General features: G+C 35.8%; 1 protein-coding gene across 3 annotated transcripts; it reads right to left on the reverse strand.

Annotated features, from left to right (window-relative positions):
• Nucleotides 1–9716: 9716 nt before the first annotated feature.
• Nucleotides 9717–23223, reverse strand: LOC125041727 (cytochrome P450 3A24-like). Of its 3 annotated transcripts, none has more exons than XM_047636971.1 (7): nt 23190–23223; nt 17432–17609; nt 16588–17305; nt 16225–16443; nt 15871–15946; nt 11052–11242; nt 9717–10851 (listed from the first exon to the last, which is right to left on the reverse strand). In XM_047636971.1, exons 2-7 carry the CDS (start codon nt 17606–17608, stop codon nt 10682–10684), a joined length of 1551 nt encoding a protein of 516 aa, XP_047492927.1. In that variant the 5' UTR covers nt 17609; nt 23190–23223; the 3' UTR covers nt 9717–10681. The 3 variants fall into 3 exon arrangements, with proteins under 3 accessions (XP_047492927.1, XP_047492928.1, XP_047492925.1); XM_047636972.1 differs by lacking the exon at nt 23190–23223 and adding an exon at nt 19998–20196 and having other exon boundaries at nt 15871–15931; XM_047636969.1 differs by lacking the exon at nt 23190–23223 and adding an exon at nt 19998–20196.
• Between the last annotated feature and the right edge of the window lie 897 nt (nt 23224–24120).

Here is a 24120-nt window from a genome sequence, read left to right on the forward strand (position 1 = left end):
GCTCGAAGGTTACACGCGCGTTATGTCAGATGGCGAAATATGGCAACAACAGGCACTCAATGAGGGAATGCGTGCATTCTGTGATTTATTTATTCATTTTTATTTCTTGTGATTATAATTGATGGCACTAGCTTTTCAATATGGTATGTTATACGAATAGTGTGCAATGGTGCAATGTGTGCGCGGGTAGTTTATATATAGATAGATATATAGATAGATTGATACACACACACATATATATACTGTATAAATGTATATATATATATAAATATATATATATGTAGATAGATGTACATACGTACACATACATATGTATATATATATATATATATATATATATATATATATATACATATATATTTATGTATATATAAGTTTATGTATATACATATATTATACATGTTGGTGTGCTTGACTGCATGTGTGTATAAGAAAATGTGCTATCTGCCAATATCTATATTGAAGAATGTACTGACAGACTCCCCCAGATTATATCGAAATAAATAAACCTATTACAACGTTGGAGCAACAGCGCTGCCAGACGTGCGACGACTAGTGAGCTACGCCTAACATCATCCCTCTGTTTGTTAGTTTGTTAGTTTCCCATATGTCCTTTGGATGATTATGAGTACAGTAAACGCATAAAATGATACAGCATGTTCTTACCTTATCACTGCGACAACATGGTAACACTGGACGTTACCATAAAAGGCAAATTGAGAAATTCCACCGCTTCCATTCCTGTCCTTCTCGATTTGCCATATTTCTTTTTTTGCGGTATTTATGCACACAATTCAAATATGAATGTGTAATGATTTTAAAGTTAGTTACAGATGTAATGCGTATTTACATTATGTGGGAACCGCCTCGCCTTTCTTCGCTAAATTATTGTTTTTGCTCGAAAACGCAAACTCATCGTGACTTTCCCGAAAGTGGATTGTCACGGTGACTCATCGAAAACACTCATAATACAATTTAACCCATGACAGAGGGAAAGGTGCCACATTTTATAAATGTTATTGGAATTCTACATTAGTCAAAGCGTTCATTTTGTGGCTGTATATGTATTTTTTTCAATTACAGTATCTTCTGATAAGGACTAGCATTGAAGAGAAAGAAAGAGAGAGAGATGATGAGAGGGGAAGGCCAAGGTAGAAATACGTGTGGAGGAGAGAGAGAAAGATAAACAGAGGTCACAAAACAGAAAGACAGAAAAGACGAGAGAAAAAGACGCCGAGAAGGAAGCGACAGTGTCAAATAGCAGAGTCGCCTCCTCTCAGTACCAGAACTGAGAGTTAGGTTTCAATAGCATGCCCTATAACATATTTCTGTTTCTATGGTGTAGAAGAATAGCGATCACGCGGACTTGTCTTTCACTGTCGCCTCTTTTGCAGGATATCCTTTGTACTTCGCCCTTGCTATTAGAGAAACGACTGTGACTCTAAGCTACATCATCACCATATCCTGCCAGCACATCTTCAAGGGGGGTCCTTTCTCCTCACAGTTTCTCACCAAAGCAAAGTATCTCCCTGCATCCTCACCGTGCCTCGAGATCCTCCTCTCATAGAACTTTTTTATTTTTATGAATTTTCCTTACAGATGCATCTAAGTCGCACATCCTCCCTGTATCCTCTCTACGCCTCTTCCTCATTCCTTAATAGACCGTCCTACCCCCTATCCTCACACCCACTCACCGACCCTGGCCTGTGATTCCCTCCCGACTGTGCTCTTACCTCCTCCCTCGCTAGACATATCTGTTCATCGTGAAAAATCTTTCCTGTATTTTCGCTTGCACTCTTCACATACTTCTCAGAAAGCTTTTTTTTTTTTTTTTTTTTTTTTTTTAGCTGGCAGCATTCTCTCATTTCTTTTCGCACTAAATAATCGGACGCCTTGAAATGTGGTATTCTGTCTCGTGCCTTCAAGCCCTATCCTCCCCCTGCTCCCGTCGTCCCCCTCTCAGCTCTGCAGTCATCGACGTCTCCTAATCCTTTTAGTCCTTCAAACAGCATAACATATTTAAAAAATCGTTCTTTGTCTCTTCCATCTTCTGATCAGAAGCTTTAGGCGGTTTTCCATCACTGAAGATGTCCATGAAGATATTTTTTATGGTTTCAGCTGTTTTCTGAAGTAGGGTCCCGTCAACTAAGAATAATGGATAAAGATAAAGGGAAATGCTACTGTCTCACAAGTCAATATGATGTTCTTAATTTACTTCTTCCAATGCTACTGCAGCGACCGCAACTTCGTCATATCATGTGCTTGTTGACATGATAAAATCTTCCCTTGGTTGTATGACTGCTTTCCTCGTCTGTTGACCTGCTAGTAGGCTAGCCCATGCAACTCTTCTCATCTGCTGCAGGATGTAGCAAGCTTCCCGAACGTCTCCTGGCAAGGGCATCAGCGCGTTCCCTTGGCACGAACAGATACATTGTCAAATTACTCTTTAAAGAACTCTGCAGCTTACATCTCTAACCCGTTATATAACAGTCAATACATCGACCGTGTTTCAGGACTTCTCTTACCAGAGAAAGATTAGGGAACAACATAGGCCGAGGTTGGCATGGCGGCCCAGGTGAGTTGAGGTATTCTGAGCTTACTGCTGCCTCATATACATGTATATGGATATGTCCGTGTATGTATATGTACAACCTGATGTATGCATATGTATGTAGTATATATCTGCAATTGTGCATGCATATGTATATATGTACGTTTGCGAGTACGCATATGTGTAAGACCCATTTCACATCTCAATACACACCAAATCTCTCACAGAGAGGCCCACTAAAGTAAACTTAAGGTTTTCTCATTATAGCCATAACCCTAAAGGACGTCCTTGAGACTACCCGCAGCAGACACCTTCCCTTACTCTACTTTTGCCATACACGTAACACTATTAACTTATAAACACATAACTATTACAGTAACACCAATCCCTATGTACCAAACCTTCGCTCAACACGGCAGCGAATGCGACATCCGCAGGCCTTCCGCCTCGTGACGTCGCCCCGTTTACACGATCACTCCCTTTCCTCCACACTTCCTAGTACATCGCAGCCCTTATGAATTATAAGATCAACCTGTATAAAGGAGGGTCGCCTGCAAGCGACAGCCAGACAGCCTCCAGCTCGCTAACCGGACCGAACCTCTGTCCGTTGTACCATACTCTCTCTATAATAAACCACTGCAAGCCAAAGAGAAGTCTGTCGCACCTTCACCACTACCAAGATTACCACATCGTGCCAGACGCGCCCTGTCTGCACTCTACCGCAAAATTGGCCTCCCTACAATATGTTAGCATGTATATATGGGTTATGTATGATGTACGTCTTTGTTCATGAATACATATGCACACACACATATATAAAGTATATATGCACATTATGTACTTCTAATATATATACACACATGCATGAGTGTGTTTATATGCTTGCGGTAAGGGAGACAGTCGACGCCAACCAGAAGTTGTCTGCCTGCCTTCCATCCGCCGCCACGTGCCAGCACAGTGGCTAAACTCTAAGACTGCGCGTCCGGAATTCCACACTTACAACAGAGAAACGTAGTTCCACTTGTTGCTGACGTTAATGTATATAGTGATCAGCAAGAGGTATTACAACGTTAAAAAGTCAACCATCTTGACGATTTTGGTCTATAATACTACTGTAGTACATGCTTTTGTTTGTATACTTCGAAGGTTAATTCACATAGTATAGATAATTTCAGAATTTATATACTCATCGGTTATTTGGATATACGATATATATGTATGTATATATATGTATCATATTATATCGTTAAGATAAATTAATGATGCGTACAATATTCTGACGCTTCACTTTCAGACAGCGCCCGATTAAAATTCCGACGACCGCAAGCCGGAGGACGCGGTTCCCGGGCAGATCGTCGAGAGGGAAGCGCGGCGGGGCCGAACAGATAGTTTAACTAAAAGAATAAAATAAATAGACCGGAATGACTGAATAAGCAAATAAATAGAACTACGTTCCCGTTTGCAAGCCGAGTAATTCTCCTGCTCGGCTCTTGGCCCAGCTGAATGAATTGTTCAGGGAAGCCAAGGTCAGCCACGAGCCAGATCAGCGGTTGTTCGGGAGGAAAGTTAACAAGCTTGCTGTATTTTCTCTTAATTTCAAAACGTGTTACATTTTTCAAATAGTTATACTATACAGAATATGCAGTCGATTATGAAGGTAAATTTTAGTATGAAAACCGTTTCTTTCAGGAGCTATTCAATTCCAATTAAAACTCTTACATCCTACTACATTTAAGTTATCAATGCTCTCTCTCTCTCTCTCTCTCTACATATATATATATATATATATATATATATATATTATATGTATACACATATATACATATATATACATACATATATATATACTTTAATATATACATATATTTTTATTTACATATAAATATACATGTATATATTGATTATATATATTTTATTATGTACATGTTATGTTATAGATATATATTATATTATATTATATTTAATATATACATATAAATACATATATATACATCTATACATTTACACATATATATACACATCTATACATTTATGCATATACATATGCATATATACACATCTATATATTTGTACATATATATACATACATGCATGCATATATATACGTACACGCAGGTGTGTGTATGTATATATATATATATATATATGTATATAAATATATATGTATATATATGAGGTATCAACAGTGCACGTCTCGGGCACTTCAAATGTATGAGCGTAAGTAACTTCTCGGTGCGGCGGGACTTACGGTGATAATATTTATGTAAGCCTATGTGAAGTATGGTGTCTGAAGTGAATTACCAGTGATATGATTATTTGCAACACAAGAGACTACCATCAGTCAGATACAGGTTACATATTCACCAATACCTTAAACTAAAGAAGCATAAATTCTAGCTTAGATGAGGATAAGATATCGAAATTCGAGAGGTCATGAAAGCGATTTGGGTTCAGTTATAAGTCCTAGGGATGGCACTTAGTAAAATTGATAATCCTAGAGTGAATTCCGTGTAGAGTGGGCAGGTAGGTGGGTTTGGGCCTAAGGCAGGTAATCGACATGTATCTTAAAACTATGTGTGAAAAAGCGAACGATTAGCGTAGGAAGTATAAGCAAATACAGGTGTTGTGAAAGACAGAACGATATACATACATTATAGAGGAAGTAGTAACGAAGCACTAACTAGTAGGGTACAGTATGCAGGTGAAAACAATAATATTACAACGAAAATCGTAACGGTAAATATGAATAACATGACGGGGAAACACGGAACATATCAACACATAGTCATTTGTTCTAGGAGAAAATGAAATATAATGAACTGCAATGTAAGGCAACAATAATAAACATTAAATAAAACACCAATAGAAGAAAAATATCATAGCAATTAAAATATGGTTAGGGAAGGGGAATGAGGTGTGAGGTGTGGTCAGTCTCACTTAGGTTTGATGCGAAAACAGAATTTCAGGCAGCACCTGCGTCCTGTCCAAGGAGAAGGGCAGCTGCTTGGACGGTGTGAAGTCTGCCATCCGGTCTTGCTACGTATTGTTGACAAGTTGTATCCCTAATCATCTGTCTATAATATATGTATATGTATCGATTTATGTATCTGCAAGTGCCTGCAGTAGTTACGTAAAAAATAGACTAAAATAAGAACGATGTAACACTAAAACTGGCCATATGTAGACGAACAGAAATGAGGATGCTGCAATTAAGAGGTTAAACAACTTTAATGAAAACAGTAATATCAGTTACGAGAAAAACAAATTTCGATAAGCACAGTCTGGTAAACCCTCTGGAGTCGTGGTTTATTCGTTTATCATGATAATTTATGACGGTTTGATAAGGGCCAAACGGCACTAAAAAGCGATATTAGAATTGCCATAACATAGCTACCATCGTTATCCTGCGCCCTAATTTGGTAAGAAATTTGACAGGCGCTGATACCGTGTCCTTGTACAGAGATTCGTCAGTGTCCTGTGATTATTATAAACACTATACTTAGTGGAAATGATGCGTCATTAAGAAAACTGAATGTCACTCACTGCAATGTGAATTAATTTACTAAAGTGAAGGACAGTCGAGCATTAAGAATTGCGACGGAGATGCAAATGCGTCCGCAGACTGTACATGTGTATGTGAATCAGATCTTATCAATGAAATAGTGATTACAGTAAGGTATGTAGCAAATAACACTGCTTTTTATCAGTAAAAGACACAATTGGAAATAATCTATAAGCTAAGATAAGGGTTATTAACTCCTAAGTTGGTTCAAGTTTCATAATGTTAATAATGGAAAACACACTCATTCATTTCTTCATCCACTCGCTCTCTTTACCCCCTTTCTGACCATCTGGCGGCAATGTAATTTCCATTAGCTTCTCTGTCCACTTCTAGATTACCTTATTTTTATGGCTCAAGTTGATAGGAGTCCAAAATTATTTTCTTACACCTCACCTCAACCTTTTCTGTTACATCTCTCACCGAACTGAGCCTCAGCCGGGATATGCATATGAAAGGAGTCCGGCCTGTGTTGACTAATGCCGGCTCGAATAATGCCTGCCAGCTAGTGCTGACCAGACTAAACTTAGCCCTTAGCCAATGAATCCTATTCATCATTTCAAGTCAGATACCCGAAGCTGAGTCTCGCTCTGGATATGCCTATGAAGGGAGCCCGGCCTGTGTTGACTAATGCCGACTCGAATAGAGCCTTCTAGCTAGTGCTGACTCGACTAAGCTTAACCCTTAGTCAGTGGATCCTATTCATTATTTAAATCTAGATAAGGTCATAGGTTTGTCTCCTTTAAATGAAGTGATTACTTTATTGACGATTCTTTCATCATCTGATAGTAGATTAATATTGAAAATTCTTTATTTTTTATTTGTAAATATTTCTTTAGTTGTCTATGGTTACTATTAAAATATGGTTAATGTTGAGGTTGGTGGTGCAATGAGGCTACTGTGGAGGGAAATTATATTCTGAATAGGAAGTGAGGTGTGTCAATATTGTGACATAAGGTAGACGAACACTATCTCTCCCTTCTTACTTTCCTGTGGTTAGGTTGGCCTAATTAACTAACCTTGCCACAGAAGATGGATCTTTTCTTTTAAAACACTTGAGAACTGCATGGATTATGCCGAGGTCCGGATCACCAGTTGACCTGGCTAATTTGTTAGCTTGCCTACTAACATAGATACCAGAGTGGCATGGTACCCATATTAGCTTGACTGAGTTGTAGGCACTATGTAGCTTACGAGTGATATTACCCAACAGTTCATTTTTAGTGTTTTTTTAACGATTTGATGGCTTTAAGTGAAATAAATGAATCTGAAATAAATACGATTCTATCGTGGGTCGGGAATAGTGCAAAATCTATTTTTTTATCAATTGCAAAAAGTTCTGCAAGGAAAATAGATGTATGATTCGGCAGTCTGAAACTCACATTCACATTCAGTCAACCATGTACCCACTTCTACACATTCATCTGTCTTAGAGCCGTCGGTATATATATGAAAAAGTATATGTTTAATAAGGTTCTCTTTGAACCTCTGGTGTGCCTGATGAAAGCCAGGCTTCCATAATAGTGAATTTGGGAGTTTCCCATGACGCTATTTTTGACTGAACTAGAGTATGGATGGTAGAGAGATCTATATCGACTTTCTCGACGAAGTCATGGGGTCGCGTGGCAAAGGGCCTAATGCCTCGATTACCATTTGTATGGCTCGGGTCTCTGTGGCATAGGTCAGTGCTAATTGGCCGCGTCTGAGTCGGAGGGGAGGTACTCCTGACTCCACCTTAAGACACTCGATATAAGTACATCTCAGCATTCCAAGACACACGTAAACAAGCATCCTGCACATCTTCCAAGCCTTTTAAATTCGAAGTCGATGCCAAATTTGGGCCTGTGCCCAGAGTTAAGTGCCCCCCCCCCCCCCCCAGTGAAAGTCTGGTTGCGTTTTCCAGTACCAAAGGGGGATAGAGTTATGTGGAAAACACTTCCTTCCCGCCAATTTGCCCACCTCCCAGGCGAATTGGGAGCCGACAAGGGAACTCCGATAGGCTCAGGAAAATCACATGAAAAGAGGAATGGAATTCAGTGCAAAAAAGTGCACTCAAAGGACGCCCCAGACTCCTGGGCCTCCCTACCCAGGAGTCAAATCCCGTAAGGGCAACCATGGTGAAGAAGATTGATACGGGTCTAAGGGGAGGTGCTGACTACTGTAGTCTTGTGCAACATACAGTATGGAAGCACGGAAGGTGCAGGCAAAATACAAAGTGCAGTCCGTATGAAGACTCAGAAACAACAATGCCGAGCATGACGAGATTTCCCGGACACCAGGGTAACTCCTGTGGCCCATGACTTATTATTTTGTGTTGCTACGTCTGAAAAAGGGTCTGAGCATAACGCTCGTACACGAATAACAATTAGCCCAGAACTCAGGTCATCAAGGTTTCCTGAGTTGTTGTTTTTTAGATCTGTTTGTTTATTCATTTATCATCATTATCATCATAATCATTCTCATTAGTATTATTATCAATATCATTTTTACCTTTTTTCTTTTTATAGAATTCGTGCTTTGCTCTCTCACCGGGCGCACTTCAAGAACGATTTGCTTCAAGAATGTTTCTATGATGAAACTGATTTATAAAATAATTAATATGAAAAAATGCACACAGGAAAATAAAAACGAGGTTAGTCAATAACCAACTTCTCTCTACTGGAAAATTTACTAAAAACTCTCCTCTATGGCTGTTTTGATATTACAGTTTCTGCCTAAACATAATTTCCCAATTTAATCTTTAATAGTAACATCAGCTCCGTATTGATATAATTCATTACTTGACCTTGTGTACTATCTATGAGTATAGATATGAACGTGCAATAGCATTTCCGCTGAAAATCTATACTAGTGTCAAATACTTGTATATTCTAGAATATCACCTGAAAAATAAAACTTGTACTGAACTCAGGAGCACTACCATTAACATTAAACTTATCCTAACTTTAAACAAACAATTACATTGTGATTTTTTTTATTGATAGTAGCTACTCTGTCATTCTTCACAGAATCAGACTAGGTTACCAGTGCACATGGCAAGTCATACAAACAATTGTCTAAGCAGACAAGCTCGTTCCCAAAACTAGTCATTCATCCGGGCTAAGAGCCAGGCAGCGACTTTCCTTGCAAACGGGGAACCTAATGTTAAACTTTTAACTGTTCCCAAATTATAATTAATCATTTGGGCTATTTATTTCACTGTATTTTATTCTTTGTAGCCACACACACACACACACACACACACACACACACACACACACACACACACACACACACACATATGTATATACATACGGTGTGTACTTATAGCACACACATATACATGCACCCTGTACGTGTATTTTTGTATGTTTGCGATGAGGGAGATGACACTAGTCAGAAGTTGTCAGAAGTTGTTCGCCGCCACGAGCCAGCACAGTTAAAGAATTCCACACTTGCAACGGTGAAAAGTAGTTTCACATGAGTGTATGTATACAAACCTACATCCATATATATGTGTATATATACATATTGTTATGTGTTATATTCACACTTCACATATACACACATATACACATGTGTAGGTTGATTATTATTAAATATCCCTAATAAAAAGAAAACAACTGGGCCTGTCACTTTGTTTATTTTCATGTTAATTCGAAAAGATTAAAAGCACGCATGGATATTTTTAATTTTTTTGATCGAAACCAACCCATTTTTTTAACAAAAATGTTACAAATGATTTTTTACCCGATATTTTACAGTTTGGGTAATTGTCTAGTCTAGTACTTCTTTTGACGAAGAAATTAACTTTGATACCTTTTTTGTAGAAAAAAATATTGTCTCCAACTATTAACAAAGGTAGGTAACTACAATATTACGGCTTATTGTAATAGAAATATATATTGAGAAATACTGATGACTTAAATGAATTCATAATAATTCTTTTTAATTTGTATAACATCTGCATTCTAGCAAGCTTAGGATTATTGCTGAACTAGAATTTATATTTCTTTCTATCTGGAGAAATATATTTTACATTTTATTTTCTCTTATGATGTATTCTGCATTAGAAAGGTTTTCACGCCAACAGGAAAAAAAATCTGACTGACAATGCGAAAATAACCAAACCTTTTTATCGTGACCATCATATTTTCATTTATTTTAAAATTCATGATATACTCTTTCCAATCGTACAAAAACCTTTGCAGTTTTTGTTTATTTCGATAATGTGTTTCTTGCACTTAGAAAGGGAAAGTTTGCATTATCTTTAATATCACTATCACTTTTTTCATTATCATTATTGCTATTAGTAACATTACAATTATTACTATCATTATCATCATTATTATCATTATCATTAATTTACTTTTCAACCATCATCCCTGTGTTATAATGGAGATTCTTTAGTACGAGATTTCAGATAATTGCTGCAGAGGCCCTCTTCTAATGTACAGGAACCAAAAACTGATAAGGCATGATATACACGTTCTTCCTTTCTGTCCTTTCTCAATCTAGACCTGTCTTTTGAGGGAAAAAATGACTCTCTTTTTCTTTCTTTTTTCTGTCGCCCTCTTTTCCTTCCCTTTTTTTCACTCTTCTTTCAAAGGTGTCAGGACAAGGTTAACTCCGTCTTTTGGTCTCAGCAAACCAAAGCCAATGTCAAATTTGATTTCATCGTGTCCTGGTGCCAACTTCATGTCTGAGGCAAGGAGCATCTTGGCCAGACCCACTTTGGCTTCCATGAGGGCAAATCTCATCGCTGCAAATAAATTAAGTGGTTTATTGATCATTACGTATGAGGACTATACTATATCTTGTTAGCAGAGAAAGCCAAAGGGAGAGGGGGGAGAGGGAGGGAGAGAAAGAGAGAGGAAGAAAGAAAGACAGAAAAGGAGAGAGAAAGACAGAGAAAAGGGAGAGAGAAAGAACTATCAAGACAAGACGATATTAATATCTCACCTATACAGTTCCTGGGTCCCATTCCGAAGGGAATGTGCGTTAAGTTGGTGATGTTCGCCTTGTTCTCCGGCAGGAAGCGCTCGGGGCGAAATTCCTCGGGCTCAGGCCAGTACTTCGGGTCCCGGTGGATGTTGAAGATCGGGCATGTCACTACTAAGCCAGGCTCGAGGGTCACGTCCGTGCCAGGGATCCTGCAAGGATTTGAGGTTAGGCATTATAAGTCTTCTTTACCGCTCTATGTATGCGCCCTCAAAAAACTAGGTGGGAGCTGTTAGGATATATATATCTAGACACACACATATACATATAAATGTATGTGTATATATACAGTACATATATGTGTGTGTGTGTGTGTGTGTGTGTGTGTACTTGTGTATATATATACATATCAAATTACATACATATACATCATAAGTGTGTATATATGTATATATGATTGGGTATACATATGGATATATATGCATATAAAATTACATATACATACATTATAATTGTGTATATATGTATACTCGCTAAAAAATATTTTTATTCGTGAGTCGATGAAACCGAAACGATCACTGCGAGTTGATTCGGAAAGGTTGGTATTTGTTGTTTTCTGAGCTCGGAATAGATGAAGCTTCATAATGTGTTCGAATATTGTTTGGGCGTTGATGTGGCGAAGGCCTCGTATCATGCCAATATTAGCAATGGAGACCTCATAGACCATTTGTAGCGCCATAACTACGCATTATTTTGAGGGATTATCAAGAGCTGAAATATCAACAAGATTAGCTATCTCGAAGCCAACCGTGTCTTTGGATCCAGCGACACTAGGCAACTGAATCCACCAGAGACAAGGCCAGAAGTGAGCGCCCTAACTGCCTGACGAAGGAAAATCAAGTAAATGTCATTCAAAACTATAAATCAATGTGCTATATGAAAGAAAAATAAGAAGTTTGCATTGAAGAGCAAGAATATCATGAGCTAATGAAAACCATTTGATACTCAGTGGCAACACCCCTTACAGCTGAATTTGAGAAGGGGGCGTTGACGGTGCCAGGCCCGGTAGATTATGGGGTATGCTTACATGGAAATCCTGGACGACATGTTTCTTCCATCGGTGAGGGCCATGGAGTTCCCCATTTCGGAGCCATTTACCTCGTCCAGGATAACAGCCCTATTTAAATGAGCAGTGCTGTGAAAGCCTGATTTCGGCATCAGCCCGAGATTACGTTGTGCCACATCTTCCCAAATCGCGAGATCTCAATCCCATTGGGAATGTTTGGGCAGCCATGGGCAGAGACTTGCCCCAAGATCATACCCGCAAAAGTCATATTGTTGCACGAGCAATTACGGCATGAGAGCGATTGCGCTCTGTCAGTTAACAGCGGTGTTAGTGGTATCACGTAGACTTGGCACATTCGCCAAACAGGTGGCGGAATCACGAAATATTTAATTATATATTTCAAAATCCTAAATTTTAAAAAATGTAACCGATCGAAGTTAACACAAAAAAGAAAAGAAAAAAAAGACCTTGAGGGTGTAAACAGAGTCTTGGGGGAAGGGGGGAGGGAAAATGACGTCCTGACAGGGATACCAATATCGGGTCGAGCTCAGAGCACATTTTCCAACCGCTTTCGTCTTCGTATCACATTGTTAAGTCAAAAAGAGTAGAGATACTTTTTTGCATGTAGATATACATATGTAAAGACAGAAAAATAATATATATAAATATATACATATATACACACAAACACACACACACATACACACATATATATACACACAAACACAGACGCACACATATATATATATATATATATATATATATATATATAGATATATATATATATATATATATATATATATATATATATGTGTGTATGTATGAATGTGTGTATGTATATATATATAGCATATATATGTATATATATATGCATATATATATAGCTATGTATGTGTGTATGTGTTTATATATTTATATATGTATGTGTATATACATATTGTGTGTATGTATGTATATATAGATATATTTACATATACATCTATTTATGCACACACACACACATAGACACACACATACACACACACACACACACACACACACACACACACACACACACACACACACACACACACATATACATACGAACACACCATATATAAGCATATACATGTGTGTGTGTATATATATATATATGCATATACATATGTGTGTGTGTATATATATATAAGCATATACATGTGTGTATATGTATATATACACATACATATATATGTATATATATGCATTGCATATACATATACACACACACACATATATATGTATATATATGCATATATATATACATATACATGTGTTATAAACACAAAAAATATACATATACACAAGTATATACATATATATGTGCATATACATATATATAATGCATATACATATAATATAGATATATATATATATGCATATAATATATATATGGATATATATACATATGCATATACATACATATATATATATATGCATTTACACATATATATATATATATGCGTATACATATATGTATGCATATACAAATATATAATATATATACTATATATGCATATACATACATATACACAGATATATTTTTAAATATATATATAATATAGGGAATACATAGGTATAGATAACTATATATGTGCGTATATATGTGATATATATATATAATATGTGTGTATACATATATATATTTGCATATACATCTATTTATACACACACTAACAGTCAAAGACACACACATACAAAGACACACACCCACACACAAAAAAAAAAAAAAAAAAAAAAAAAAAAAAAAAAAAACATACACATATAGCATATACATATACATACACACACATGTATATATATATGTACATATATGTATATATACATATATATACCCATATATATAATATATATGTACATATTAATGTGTGTGTGTGTGTGTATATGCATATACATACACATATACACACATATATATGTCTATATATGCATATTCATATTCATACATAAACATCTATTTATGCACACACACACACACACACACACACACACACACACACACACACACACACACACACACACACACACATAAACACACACACACACACACACAAAACACATACACATACACTTACATATGTACATACACACACATGCATATCTATATATATACATATATATACATATACATGCATATATGTGGATAGATAGATAGATAGATAGATGCATATGCATGTGTATATACATATGCATATCTATATATATGTATATATATATGCATATACATATACCCACATATGTGTATATATATGCATATATATACACATATACATATGTGTTATAAACATACGCAAAATATACATATATTATATATGCATATGTTTGTATTTGTACATATACACATACACAAGTATAGACATATATATGTGCATATACATATATATAATGCATATACATATATATATATGGATATATATACATATGCATATACATACATATATATATGCATTTACACATATATATATATGCATATACATATATGTATGCATATACAAATATATAATATATATATAATATATATGCATATACATACATACACACAGATATATTTTTAATATATATAATATATATATATAATATAGGGAATACATATGTATAGATAACTATATATGTGCGTATATATGTGATATATATATATATATATATATATATATATATATATATATAATGTGTGTGTGTGTGTATACATATATATATATTTACATATACATCTATTTATGCACACACTAACAGTCAAAGACACACACAGACAAAGACACACACACACACACACACACACACACACACACACACACACACACACACAAAAGAAAAAAAAGAAAAAAGAAAAAAAAAACATACACATATAGCATATACATATACATACACACACATGTGTATATATATGTACATATATGTATATATACATATATATACACACATATATAATATATATATACATATAAATGTGTGTGTGTATGCATATACATACACATATACACACACATATATATGTTTATATAGGCATATTCATATTCATACATAAACATCTATTTATGCACACACACACACACACACACACACACACACACACACACACACACACACACATAAACACACACACACACAAAACACATACACATACACTTACATATATACATACACACACATGCATATCTATATATATACATATATATACATACACACGCATATATGTAGATAGATAGATAGATAGATAGATGCATATGCATGTGTATATACATATGCATATTTATATATATGTATATGTATATATGCATATACATATACACACATATGTGTGTATATATATATATGTATATATATATATATATGCATGTATATACACATATACATATGTTATAAACATACGCAAAATATACATATATTAAATATGCATATGTTTGTATATGTACATATACATATATTATATATGCATATGTTTGTATATGTACATATACATATATATAATATATGATGCATATACATATAGTACAGATATATATGCATCTACATATATATATAATATATATACATGAATATACATATACACACATACACCCACACGTACACACACATATACATAAACATATATATATTTAAGTATATATAATATACATATATATAATATAGAGAATACATATAAAGTATATAGTTGAAACATAATTCTACATACACACAGGCACGCACACAAAGGTTACAACTAGTAGAGTATATTCACCAAAGTTTGAGATAAGAATTATATTGAAAAGGTCTTACTTGTATTCCTTTACACACTTGCGCTCCAGGAAAAGCCCCGGTGGGAACATACGAAGCGTTTCTGTGGAAAGGAAGACTTCGCAATTCACCCAGATGCTGGCATGTTTGAATTCTTCAATTCTCTTTTTTTTTTTTTTCCTTTTCTTTTTCTCATTAGCTGACAATTGATACTTATGTTTTGTATATTAGATGTATTTATATATTTAACATATAGATAGATTAACAGATATAATCAGAGCTTTCCAGTCCGGGATGAATTGCCAGTTTGCGTTTTTCTCTTCCCTGAGGTTAGACCAAGTACGTTACTACCTGCCATTTAAGACACTGAAGCAAAAGTTAATCTGGGAGACTTACCCATGACACAAGCATCAAGATACTTGGCTTCCATAATCCCCTGGTAGGTTATGTCGCCGTGTTCCTCGACCATTTCACTGATCTCCTGACGAAGGCGTTGCTGGATCTCTGGGTGCTTGGCAAGTAGGATGGACGCAAAGGCCAGCGTGGAGGCTGTAGTATCGTAACCGGCGACCAGGAACATGACACTTTGGGAGATGATGGTCAGTTCATCCAGTGCTGCGAGAATGTAAAGTGTCTGCATTTTAATCACTACCTGGTGTAAATGAGGTGAGTTGTGTGATGTTGTATGTCTTAAACTGCAGGAAGTAAACACTGTAAATTGCATGATGTGAATCCATTTAGTTGTAAGTTACTACTCACCTTGCTTAGACTTGGATGATTTACTGTCGTCTTGTATTGCCGTGATTCCTTCGGCATCGCCAGTGGAGACTTCTGCCTCCAGCAACAGATCCAAAAAGTCTCCTCTTTTATTTCCACTTTGCCTCGCTCGCATGGTCTCACGGGCAACTTCCGTAAAGAAATCAATTGTTGGCGTTGTAAATCTCACATTAAATACTTTGGCAAGTTTAGGAAATAAGCTCAGGAAAGCATGTTTGCATATCTTTCCCGGCGTAATTTTGAAAAAAGTCTCAACCTTTTCAGCAAATTCTGCCTTTTCATCCACTAGTGAATTGCATTCAATACCAAAGGCACAGGAAGCAATTGTGTCTATGGCGAAGCGGCCAAAATTATACTTCATGTCGACAAAGGGTTTCGTGCGTGCTTCCTTCAGGCAGAAGGAGACGAGGTCGTCGGCCTTTTTACACACGAGCGGGAACATCCCCTTCATTCTGCCTGAAGTGAAAGTGGGAGACATGATGGCTCTCAGTTTCTTCCACTCTTCGCCTGTCTTCAGAGACAACATGTTGGCCATTACTTTGTCCTTCTCGCTCGGCATGTCCATGGGCCTTCTATCCATAAAGTGGTCAAAGTCTTTCACATAAATGTGCCTTATGAGTTCTGGATCGCCCACCAATAACATTGGCTTGAGAAAGGAGTACAGACCGCATATTTTTGATCCACCATGGTTGAGGTAGGCCTGTTAAGAGTGAAGGAATGTATCATGAGACTAAATTCTATAAAGAATTATACAAATATTTCTTGCTAACCACTGTGACGTCCGATCAATAACACAACAGCTCACAGAAATCAATGCATTTATTACCTCTCTTTCAAAGTCACACATTTTAGCTGGGGTAAGCAATTTATGCGCATGACCGAGGAAGGGGACCACAGGCGGAGAGGGCACACCTTTATTTGCCCAGAACCTGTGTTTCCACCACGAATATGCCCAAAACAGTGCTAGCGCCGCACCCAACAGCAGCCATGTTACTCCAATCATCCTGGTGAGAAAATTTTCATATAAATCAAGAGGAATTCAGTCAATGATGAAGACTATTACAGTGGGTATATGGAACACGTAAACAAGTACGATTCAAATTAATCTAATTTACAAAATATAAAGTGGGAAGAAGCCGCCTTGGTGCAGCAGTAACACATGCCGCTTGGGACCAGAAGAGTCATCCAGAGCGTGAATTCGAATCCTGCCCAAAGTCCAAGGTTAGGAATGGCATCCATTAAGATCTCCATCTGCCAAACCCTAATTCCTTCGAAAGAAGGCACTGTCCTATCTCTTGCTTGGGGGCTGTGGCGTAATCTTATTACATTATCATCTTACAGATTTTGGAAGATAATGGATTACTTACAATTCTAACTTATGTACCCATATGAATGGGCTGGTGCTAATAGCAACGTTATGACGCAGCCACAAAACTTGTCTTCGTTAATCATAAGCATAACTAAGGACAGATAAGCATAAGCATAAGTCCTAAGTTATTTGAAAACCCTGAAGCGGGCCCTCGTTAAACATAGTACCTAGCAAGTATAATGAGTGAGTTTGGTAATTACATCAAATAAATGAAAATTATGTTTTTAAGTTTTCATTACCAAACTGGGCACATTACCAAATCATGATGATCCATGAACAAATGACTTTTTCATTACCAAACTTGCCCAAATCTGGCAATGAAAAATACTAAATGGCAACTGAAAATGGAAATCAATGGAGAGTGACATAATATTGGTGTATTTCTTATAGAAAATGTGGCTGCACTCCACGCTAAACCATATGTTTAGTTATATTATATTTCAAAATGTTCTTTTAATTCAGAATAATCCTCTTGTCTGATTTATTTTGCTGGTTAGAATACTGAAATAGCAACATTGTATAAACAATGCAAACATAAGCACAAATATAAGTTACAGATATAAGATAAACGAAAGAATAAAATCATGAATTAAAAACACAACAGAAATACGTACAAACACACAAATAAATCAGTTGGGGACATTAGAAATTAACAACTAAAACTCAATAAAACGGTAGATAAAACAATGAATTAATATAAACGTGATATTGTTTGCCCTTCTTCCTTGGAGAGGCGTGCTTGGCCAAGAGGTGGCGCTCCACAAAAAGAAGGGGCAACCCACTTCCGATCTCTACATTATAATCACTGATGATTAGTGTAACATATTTACTATAGAAACTTAGCTTTAGAATCATGTTTCGTCATCTACAAGACTAACGGCACTTGGTTTGCCTGCAGCAAAGAACACCCAGAAGGATAGTGGTCGACCGCACGAATTTGATGCGATGTTAAAGAGCGAATTTCTGTCACGATTCAGGATGACAAAGGAGGCTACACATAATCATATACAGAAGATTCTACACCACTTACCACAGACTCTTAACAACAGGAGTCATTATTGTATGCCTCCAAACCTCTTTCATGTTTCAATGTTCATGCAAAATTCTAAATGTTCAACTTGTTTCCTTTTTCTTATACTTATGTATGATTTAATTATAATATTTAACAGACCAGTTTTATGTACTAACAATCCCAAATCAGATTTTATCACAATTTAACCTAATTCAAGCGAACTCCACCTAACTGCTTCTCATTTTAGAGTACATTTCCGGCAATGATCTATTTAGAAGAAACGTTAAACAATCAGGTGCTTAATCGATGATTGTCAATATATTTAATTTCCGTGAATCCGGTGTTATACCGAATACTGACCATAATGCCATCCAACAGGTGTTCCTGGGCCCCCTCACCTACAATTACTCATCACCTTGAGGTATATGGCCACTGGAAATCAACAGCTGACAGTTTTAGACTGCTACATGTTTCACGATGTTATGCAAGCAGATGCAGCAGCCGCGTAACAAGTTAGTGCCAGGATGAGTCATGGCACCAATGAAATGCCTGGAACAAATTAAACACTCAGAGTGAGCGGGGATTCCTGGCAATTGCTGGAATGCGTGTTCTTTCCTGCATTGACTGCACCGATCGGAAATCTTCAAAAACAGGAAAGGTGTAATTAAGGGATAAAACAGAATTACTCTTAGACCATGTAATTCTTATGCATTGAATGAAAGAAGAATTTGTTGTTGAGTTATATTATAAATATCAGAGCTCATCAGAGAATTAGAAAAACAGAAAATAATCTAATAACAGTACGCCAAAATTACTTGTATTGAAATACGCGACTGTGTTATCGGATAAAAAGAGAAGAAAAATACTCGCAGTTATTCCCCGTTTACGCACACAACACGACCTTCCCGTTTCCCTACGGACCTAAGCACTTGTACATATAAGAAAATGACTGGCTCGTAGCACACAATTGGGGGAACACGGAAAAAAGAAATATGACCCTTATGTACTTACGCGGTCCTGTATGGCAGCTGACGACAATTCTTGAGCGGAGGCAGGAACCTGAGTTCTACCACCCTGAACACCAGCTATAATGGTCTCTCATTCAAGTATATAAGATAACCACTACATTATCTGGCAGGTCCAGAGGAAAACTCAGTATCTGTTTAACAGCTTTATTGCAAACAGACACGTCGTAGATATGGGTAGCTTGTGGCGAAGACGGCGTCAGCTTCTACGGGAGGAGAGGGAAGGTGTGTGCAGCTCCAGGGCCGGACTGTTTCTGCTCTTCTTGGGATAGGCTGGGTCACCCTTCCCTTATCTTTTTGACCAGGGCGCCGGGTGTTTCCCTCCAGGCGCTTCCTATTATTCTGGAGTGAGGTCAGGTCAAGCAGATGCTCGGGCCTGTCCTTAAATAGATATTGAATGTCACATACTATATATATATATATATATATATATATATATATATGTATGTGTGTGTGTGTGTATAAATATATAGAGATCGATCAATAGATAGATATGTACATATATATGTATGTGTGTGCATATTGATATATATGTATGTGTGTATATATTCTCCGTGTGTGTATATGTATACATATATAAATGTATTCATATAAATATTTATATATATATATCGGTCTCTATATATGTATATATGTATATATACAGATCGATCGATATATATACGTTTGTATGTGTGCGTATATTGATATATATGCATATGTGTATATATTTTATATATGTATATATAATTATGTATATATGTATACATATATAAATATATGCGTATATGAATATACATATAAATGTATACATATATACATATATATGTATATATATATTCATATATATCTATATATATACCTATATATGTCTGTGTTGTGTTTTATATGTATATATATGTGTATGTGTGTGTGTGTGTGTGTGTGTGTGTGTGTGTGTGTGTGTGTGTATGTATTTATGTGTGTGTGTGTGTGTGTGTGTGTGTATGTATGTATTTATGTGTGTGTGTGTGTGTGTGTGTGTGTGTGTGTATGTATGTATGTATGTATGTATGTATGTATGTATGTATGTATGTATGTATGTATGCATGTGTGTGTGTGTGTGTGTGTGTGTGTGTGTGTGTGTGTGTGTGCATGTATAAATAAATATATGTATACGTGGAGTGTGGTCTGCGCTCCAGAATTGAGGGCGAGACACTCTAGTTACACTCGCATGTAACTTAGTATGGCACTGTCAGGGTCAATTCATGCGCTCAGATTATTTGTGTTAACTCAAGGTGACTGATACCACTGTGTTGAACTCGCTCCACGATTGATTGGAATGCGGTCAAACCTGTAATCAATACATAATCAATAAAATATCAATTATAAATCAATACAATAATAATACAATAATAATCATAGTTACTGTTACAATTCGACTTAGATTCACTAACGAGATTATATCAGTACTTATAATATTACAACTATAGAAAGAATACATTTTACTGGTTGCTAAGAATATCACTATATCCTACTGCTTAAGGTAAACAACAACATATACGGACACTAATATATATCTATACATGAATGTGTATGATACATACGCATAGCGGGAACAGTCAAGGCCTTTAACAGAAGTCTTCAGATCGGTAATTATGTACGTGTTGTCGAGCCAGTATTCACTCTCAAACTGCTCGATAAACCTGTGATGGTCCCCTTTCGTGAGACAACTTTCCTTCCCTATATACGTCAACACTAGGGACAAGGTCTAATTCAGCACATATATACAAACGGAGGAGCACGGTTATGGTATTATCCTTATCGCAACCCATGAGGAAAACGTCAACCAAGTCCTAGAGGGGATGATGTACGCGTGATGCTGATTCCAGCAGCTACGCCATGCCGATGTTAATAGCAGCGGCTACAGGCACCACGTTTTCTATTTCGCAGGGCTACTGTGGTTATCCTGGTGCCCATTTTCTATTGTTATCCCTTTCAGTTATTTTAATTACTGTCTTATGTTTATTTCTACCAGTTCTGCTTTTGTCTATTACATTTTATTTGTTTGTTAAGTCTTGCGTTTTATCATTGAGTCTTAGTGTCATTTTTATTTTAGATTTAACTCTTTTATTATGAGTTGTGAGTGCTTGTTTTATCGTTTTACACATTTGTCTTGTATTTTTTTTATTATTATTAATATTGATTGGGTAATTCTTGTCCTGTGTTTGTTTTTTTTTATTATTATTTATATGACTATTGTTTCTTGTTTTGTATCCTTGTGGTGTCTTTCTTTGTTTTTTATGTGTATGTTTTATTGCCAAATTATTTTATTACGTATTTTGTTTGATTTGTATTTCATTGTAAATTACTTTGAGAAATGGTTCGTTTCTTTTGTGACGTCACGAGTCCATGACAGCCGCCGACCTATGGCAACAAACAGAGTCAACTGGAAACATCACCAAGGGTTGCACTAGCCCATTTTCGTTCCTTGTCTAGAAGTCTGTCGTAAAATATTAGATGATATATATATACGCAGATGGAACACATGCCGTCGGGGTTCAAACAGAAAGCAACGAAAACTCAATTAAAATGGGTCAAGGCGACGCCATCTGACCAGAACGGTTTAAACTGCTTGCTTGAAGTATTCGGTAAACTAGAATGGAGGGGAAATGTGTGTGCGTGTGTGTGCACAAACATACATATATATATATATATATATATATATATATATATATATATATATATATATATATTATATATGTTTATGTATATATGTGTGTGTATTTATACATATATATGTGTATATATCTAAGTATATATGCGTATATATGGGTATAAATAAATAAATATATATATATGAATATAATATTATAAATATATATATATTTATATATAATAACACATATATGCATATCTTTATACATACACACACAAAAACATATATACATATATATGTATATATATGTATATATATATATATATATATATATATATATATATAAAGCATGCACACACACATGACTGTATATATATATATGTATATATATACACACACACACATATATATATAAATGTATATATATACATATATAAACATATATATTACGCACACATAAAACGTCTGTATCTGTACATATATGTAGTAACGTACAATTATGAATATTGACAGACGATCGACAAATCTATTTAGCTGAAAAGATAGAGCCGCGTGATTTACCTCTAGAATCTAAGACCCGAAACAGCGTCCACTGTGACACTTCCCGACTGCGAACGGTAACTGACGCCCAAGGCTCGAAGGTTACACTATGTCAGATGGCGAAATATGGCAACAACAGGCACTCAGTGAGGGAATGCGTGCATTCTGTGATTTATTTATTCATTTTTATTTCTTGTGATTATAATTGATGGCACTAGCTTTTCAATATGGTATGAATAAAGTGCAATGATGTAATGCGTGCGCGTGCAATGATGCCTTTATTTATAGATATAAATAAAGGCATTTATACATAGATATATAGATATAGATATAAATATATATAGATAGCGAGGCAGATATACATACGTACACACTCACAAATATGTACAATATACATATATATATGCATATATATGTGTGCGCATGCACACACACATACACACACATACACATATATATATATATACATATATATATGTTGTATACATGCATATATATATATATATATATATATAAATAGATAGGTAGGTAGATATACATACGTACACACATATATGTATATAAACATATACATAAATATACATATATTATATATATCTGTGTGTGTGCGCGTGAGAAAATGGTTAATGAAAAAAATTATCACAAGAAAAAAGTAGCTGACGGACTTGCCCTAATATGCGACAGACGTGCGACTTGTGAATTACGCCCTATTTGTCCTTTGGATAATAATGAGATAATTGCATATCCGATGAACCGTAAAATAATGATACAGCATGTTATTACGTCCTTATCACAGTGACGGCATGATAACACTGGACTTTATCATATAAGTCAAATTTAGAAATTCCACCACTTGCATTCCCCTGTCCTTCTCGATTTTGCCATATTTCCTTTTTTGCGGTATTTTTGCACAAAATTCATATATGAATTTGTAATGATTTTAAAGTAAGTC

Source organism: Penaeus chinensis, chromosome 31 (assembly GCF_019202785.1).
Source record: "Penaeus chinensis breed Huanghai No. 1 chromosome 31, ASM1920278v2, whole genome shotgun sequence".
NCBI lineage: Eukaryota > Metazoa > Arthropoda > Malacostraca > Decapoda > Penaeidae > Penaeus > Penaeus chinensis.